Source organism: Vigna radiata, chromosome 7, assembly GCF_000741045.1.
Source record: "Vigna radiata var. radiata cultivar VC1973A chromosome 7, Vradiata_ver6, whole genome shotgun sequence".
Classification (NCBI taxonomy): Eukaryota; Viridiplantae; Streptophyta; class Magnoliopsida; order Fabales; family Fabaceae; genus Vigna; species Vigna radiata.
In genome coordinates, this window is record NC_028357.1 from 41888073 (window position 1) to 41895141 (window position 7069).

The 7069-nt window shown below is 36.6% G+C and overlaps 1 protein-coding gene across 1 annotated transcript; it reads left to right on the plus strand.

Moving 5' to 3' along the window:
• The first annotated feature begins 495 nt into the window (after window positions 1–495).
• LOC106765810 (SUN domain-containing protein 1-like) lies at window positions 496–2876 on the plus strand. Its single transcript, XM_014650551.2, has 2 exons — window positions 496–1816; window positions 2375–2876. Exons 1-2 carry the CDS (start codon window positions 737–739, stop codon window positions 2678–2680), a joined length of 1386 nt encoding a protein of 461 aa, XP_014506037.1. The 5' UTR covers window positions 496–736; the 3' UTR covers window positions 2681–2876.
• Window positions 2877–7069: the final 4193 nt, after the last annotated feature.

Below are 7069 nucleotides of genomic sequence, written 5' to 3' on the forward strand. Positions count from 1 at the left end.
ACTTACTTTTGATCTAATTACTTTCATCTTGAATAATAGAGTAACCTTGCTGACTTGATCGTCGGAGTGCTAACGTGCAGGTTGCTCCCGTTCAGNCGTGAAGGAGGATCGATCGATTTGGTCAGTTGGTTCGAGTTCTATCTCGAGACCTACCTCCGAAACATTATTTATTAAATCTTATTCCAAAAAGTTTGAAAACTTATTTTGGAGAGTTTTCTGAACAAATAATTCGAAAGTCAGTTTTTCGAAGGAAAATTTGGAGGGTGCGGGTAGATATTGTGGGCGTGCAGGAAGTAAAATGCGAACTTTAGTGTTGACAGAAAAAACCGAGATCCTATTGTTCCACCCAGGCCCAAAAAGCGATAAGCCCAATTAAAACCCAAAAATTCTGAAATCGCTTACCCCGCTTCAACTTCCTCCCTCACTTTCGAATACACTCCAAAAAGGGCCAAAAAGTAAACTTTTAACAAATATTTAAATCCTTCCTCTTCATCATTTTTGCCTTTCTTCAGATTTCATGAAAACACTGTAGAACACGCTCTCTTTCTTTAGCTTCTCATTTCTTCTTTTTCTTCTTTTTTTATTTTTTTCTCACTCTCTTGTTCTTTCTTCTCCACAACGTGTTACTAGGATTTCCGACATTAATTTCCCATAATTTCTTTTTTCATTTTTTCTTTATATTTTAAAATTTTCCAAATTCGGTGTTTGAATTGAGAAGGGGTTTTCGACGATTCCGATGTCGGCTTCCACGGTGTCCATCACCGCGGCGAACCCGGGGGCGCGTCGGAGGCCGGTGCTCGCTGCCGAGAGGAAAACCGCCACCAACATCGAGCTCCTCGCCAACGACGTCGCCGCCTCCCCCGCAAACGAAGGTGCCACGGGCGCCGGGCGCGACCTTAGCCACCACTCCATTCGAGGCGACGCGGTTCTTGACCGGATCCCTCGGGATTTGGCTCCGGTGAAGATGGTCGCCGGGGTAGGTGGGAACTCCGCATCGCTTCAACCGCGGCGGGCGAGGAAGTCTGCCGTGAAGGCAGAGAAGCCGCGGTGGCTGCTGGTGGTGAGCATTTTGGGGAAAAATTTAGGGCTGTTGGTGGTGCTTGCAGGGCTGGTTCAGTTGATCCGGCGGATGGCATTAAATTCCGGTGATGGTGATGTAGGAGGGTACGCTGGGTTGTTGGAATTCGAGGGAAGGATTTCGGATGTGGAGGGACTGTTGAAGAAGACGGCTAAGATGATTCAGGTGCAAGTTGATGTGGTGGATAAGAAGATTGAAGGTGAGGTTAGAGGGTTAAGAAAGGAATTGAATGAGAAAATTGAGGAGAAAGGGGTGATTTTTCAAAGTGGGTTGAAGAAATTGGAGGCGAGGAGTGAGGAATTGGAGAGGTATTTGAGTGAGTTAAAAGGGGAGGATTGGTTGTCAAAGGAAGAGTTTGAGAAATTTGTTGAGGAAGTGAGGAGGGTGAAGGGGGGTGGGTTCCAGGGTGGTGGTTTGGATGAAATAAGAGATTTTGCAAGAGAAGTGATTGAGAAGGAGATTGAGAAACATGCTGCTGATGGGCTTGGGAGAGTGGATTATGCTCTAGCCACCAGCGGCGGTGCGGTGGTGAAGCATTCGGAGGTGTATCTTATGGGGAGGGGAAATTGGTTAAAGTCTGTCAAAAATGGTGTCCACCCAAGTGCGGAAAAGATGTTAAAACCGAGCTTTGGCGAGCCAGGGCAGTGTTTCCCCTTGAAGGATAGTAAAGGGTTTGTTCAGATTAGGCTTCGCACTGCCATCATTCCCGAGGCTGTCACCTTGGAACATGTAGCAAAGGTGACAAATTTTCGTTCTAAATCTAAACATTGTTGTTTTCATGTCAGCCTGTTAGTATGATATATAACGTGTTTTTGTACTGTTTCTTAAGTTTACTTAAATATTAGAATAGATGAAACGTTTGATATCGAAATTTATGTTTGCAATATCTCATGTTTATGCACTTGGCCTTCTTTCTACATGTGGCAAACTCAGTTTATGAATTTGCAATTGGATGATGTGCCATGCATTAAGTTTATTTATCCCCGTAATATATCACATGGTTCTAAAAATACACAAATTGGTATTTTAAGATTGATTATTAGACTATTATAAGAGACCTTGTAATTTCCTTGTGCATTGATAGGACCAAAAGTGAATACAATAACACTAATAAAGTTGAGAAAGTTAAGTGATGTTTTACTTGTAGCTTTATATCTTATTTTCATTTTATGTTTTCGCTTTTTACTTGTAACTGATAAATGACATTTTGTTTTCAATTTATTTCCTGTTACACTGAATCCGTTTTTTTATTTTATATTTTTAAATTTTAGTACTGATAATTTTTCTGTCCAACAGAGCGTTGCATATGACAGATCAAGTGCCCCTAAAGACTGTAGGGTCTCTGGTTGGCTGCAGGGCGNTAATGGTGATTCTNCANTTGACNTTGAAAAGATGTATCTTCTATCAGAATTTACGTATGACCTTGAGAAGAGCAATGCTCAGACATTCAACGTGTTGAATTCAGGTGCTTTTGGTCTCATCAACACGGTAAGGCTCGATTTTACATCCAACCATGGAAGCCCTTCACACACATGTATATATCGGTTTAGAGTTCATGGTCACGAACCTGACTCGGTTTCTATGATGACATTGGAGTCATAATGTGTATGCCAGTGTTTTGCTTTGAGTTTTGTCAATTTCTGTGTAATTGTTCAGTGTATTTTGTTTAGATTTAGAATAGGATGTTTTGCTTTTAGTTTTGTCATTTTCAACTTGTTATTGATGCGTCCAATGGATATTGTATCTACTGTATGATTCTGATATAGGCAATTGGTAGATCTTGCTTCTTGCAAAGCAATTTTTTTTTTTCTTGCAATTCATTTTGGTTCTCTCCTGTTTAGATGCTTTACTTCAGTTTTTGTTTTCATTCTTTTACCCTCGTTCTTTTGAATTACAACTTTTTCTGATTCCTTATATATATATATATATTATGACAAGTCTTTTTTTACTCTCTTTTTTATGTAATCTGATTATAACTTTTATCCAATAATAAAGATTATAGTCGAAAGCTCTTGTATTTTAAAAATTGTGGTTGGTTGGGCTTTTCATGTGAAGGAAAGAGTCTCAACCTAGTACTGATTCTTGAAGACGGACAATCTTCGTTTATCCTATAGACAAGCTAATCATGATTAGACAATTCGATAATTTCAAAACATTATGTTAATTTATCATTAGCTACTTTTGTAACATCCCATCTAATAGAATATTTTATTAAATAAAATATCATTGGTTTGATAAAGCATAACATATATAAGTTATCCAAAATAATAACTATATTCATAAAAACATATTTACAAAACCTCATAACTAAAAGTTTGTCAAAACAAAACATCTAAACATAGATATATTAGAGCTATGTGTCTATATGCTATATAGGTTGTTCACATCAAATGATAATCATTGCAAAAAAAATAAGCAAACAGGATAACCTGTAGAGTTATAGATAAGGATAACCTAACCTACTATTCACAAAGTCAATATTTCACTCCTAAAACTCGAAAGACTAGGGTAAAAACCTCATGTCATTCTCTCTACCACCCCGTTCAACTTTACATGAATTGAATGATTGGTAGATTATCAAAATACTTGTTTATTGAAGTCTCTATCAAACATTTCCCATGACTTACTTAAATATAAAATCTCTCATTGAGATTCTTCTCATAACACATTTCTTTCATTCTCATAATCACATATATATACATACATCATCCCATGAATATTGTTGTTACCAACATAAATACTTATAAACCAGTTTAAACAAAGCTCCATTGATAAAATATATAGAGAAATAAAAAAAATGACACTAGGCATTCAAAACTCTATTTTTTCTAAGATAATCCCATAACATTTTGAATAGAAAAGGAATTGTTGACTTAGATAATTGATTATCTAATCCAATAATCGATTATCTTTATCCGTTTTTGACAAAAACCTAAAAATTTGATCTAAATGCAATTTAAACTCATTCAAAACACCAAATTGGTATCCTTAGCATTGTACTTGATTGATGAACCTGTTTATAACTTAAATTTGGACACAACTTACTCAATTGAATATGAATTTATCGCATTTAGACCAAGTCAAGTACCTAAAAACACATTCAACAGTTCCTACTCCACAAAAGCTAGATTTTTGCAAAATAAGAGGCTAATTAAGTCCTAAATAACCCAAAAACAATTCCCAAAGCTTCAGAATTTTCCCACAACCATAACTTTAGCATTTGACATGTCAAAACCCTTATTTTATGCCCAAAACTCACATTTTCTTCTAACTCACTAACAATTAAAGTTCTCTAACAATTTATAAACTTAGAATAACTCAATCTACCTTCTCGAATTCATCCAATACAACTGTCACAATCACAAAACAATCACACACCATCATTAATCATATTTTCAGTTCACTATACTACTTTTACAAGCAACTCAACATACTAAAATTCTCATTTCAATCAGATTTCACAAATCAATCACCACATTATCATTCAAACATCAATTACAACATTCTACCATTCAAAATCAAATATACTTACTAACTTCCCTTACATGGATGACGCTTCGACGGTTCTAGAGACTCTAGACTTTCTCCTACATCTCTCTCTCTTTATATATATATATATATATATATATATATATATATATATATATATATATATATATATATATATATATATATATATAATATAAAGTAGGCCTTGTACTTATACCAAGTAAGTGGTGGAAATATATTTAACTTATTCTAGAATTAGGAGAATATTGATGTATATATTTAATTGAAGAGATAAGACATTTTGTGTAAGACATGTGATCATTTTAAAGAGAATGAAAGACATACTTTGTTTTAAAGAAGTCAATATATATAAGCTCAAAAGAGTTGAACAAGAAGTTTGATGTATATATGTTCAATAGTAAATTATATTAATACAACAAGAGTTTAGAGTAAAGGTCAAGGTAAGGTAATAAGGTAAAACACTATGGTGTTCACAAACGAGTGGAGATGTTCGTCTGGGTCGGTTAACCTGTCATACTTCTTGTATGTCGCGAGTGTGGATTTCTCAAGCATTGGTGCTTCCATAATGATCGCAACGATGGGAAACAAACCCTCACTAGTCTAGAAAAGGCTTTAGATGTCAATTATTTTGGGCTTTTGATGTCACCTCCCTAACCGATGTCTTTACGGGTGACGTTAATGGGATGTCGCATTTCTGTAGGTGCGACGTCGCTATAGATTTCGGTTTAGTGAAAAGCGCGACTTCTATAAAGACGTCAAACATGGCATTAACCGACGTCTATGGGCACTATAGACGTCGGTCAGTACATTAACCAACGTCTATGAAGTGTTCGTTGTGTTTTGGTGCAGTTTTTCTCGTGTCTTTGGGTAGCATAGTAGCACCTCCTTCCCTTGTTAGTTTCCTCATAAGAAAAAATTGCGTCTTTTGCATCTCTTATGGCATTTCAACCCAAAGATGAACCTGGGTCGTGCCTAGGTCCACTCCGACCGCCATTGAAAAAGAATACGGTGACACCGTATTCTCACTGTATTCCTTTTCAGTGGCGGTAGGAATGACATTATGCAAGGACCCAGGTTCGACTTCAGGTTGGAATGCCATAAGAGATCCAAAAAACGTAAGATTTTCTTATGAGGAAACTAGAAAAGGGAGAAAGTGCACTACGCTACCCAAAGATACAAGAAAAACTGCACCAAAACACAACGAAAACTCATTTTAATCGGTTCAAATGAAAGATAATACATCAAAGATTACATTAAACAGAGTAAAAACAACTTTAAATGGTTCACGGGACATTAAAAGCACCTGAAAATGTAGTGCAGCGGAGAGAAAAAACGAAGGAAGACGATCAAATTGCTGGTTCGCAAACGGCTAGTTCGCATCGATAATTTAACAAGAAATTAGACGTTAGTTGCCCATAAAGCCGACGTCTATAATCGCATATACGTCGGGTGCCTCATTAATGTGACGTCCATTCCATTTAAAAATTAATATTTTTGTTACATATAGACGTCGACTTGGCGGGACAAGACGTCTAGTGGGCGGAAACGAATGACTTTTCACAAACCTGGTTAGACTAAAGACGTTGTTTAGTTGGGGCCTTGACGTCTATAATCGCATATAGACGTCAGGTGGTGGGATCAGACCTCTAGATGGTGGAAAAAATTAATTTTTCACCTACCTGTCAGACTATAGACATCGGTTAGGAGGGGCATTGACGTTTATATGAAAGAAAGAAATCTTTTCACTTACTTGTTAGACGTATAAAAGTAAGTTTCTAGAGTCGGTCCCCCGCCTAATAGACGTCTATAGGCTTCACTTATTTACACAATTGTCACCGGTCAATAATTTATGTCGCTACCCCCTATAGCTGACGTCTAATAGGTGACGTTATAAGTCGATTCTGCACTAGTGCCTTAGCCTGTACGATCAGGATAGAAAGGACTATCTTCATTGTCGTGGTACTCATCTCCTGCTCGGAGGTTGCCTATTATCCTTTAAGGGTGTGAGTTAGTGTGACATTGAGTGTTGTGTCGACTGCACCTACCGACCAACAACACGCTTGACTCTCAATAAGACTATTTATGCCTCATGTGTCTTTTGCATCTCCTGTATCTACCTCTGCATTTCCCTTATCAACTACAAAGAACTCTGTTATTCATCTATATTTTTCGTGGTCACTATTGAGTTTCTTCGTTCATTCTTGGACTCTACATTAAGTACCAAAATGGTTCAGATAAAGGATCAAGAACTATTCCTTCCCTAAATATTTTCTTATATATTATATGTGTGCCGCAATTTTTTTGTTGAGAAAAAAAAGTTAGTCACTCGATGTTTTAAAGTGTTGCAAATGATTTCTTTATTTATTATGAGTTTTTAACGCGTTGCAATTTGAAATTACAAGTTACAGAATTATTGTTTTTGGGTGAAAATAATAAATAAATTGAAAAGAGGAAAAATATTATAAAAAAGAACGATGAATG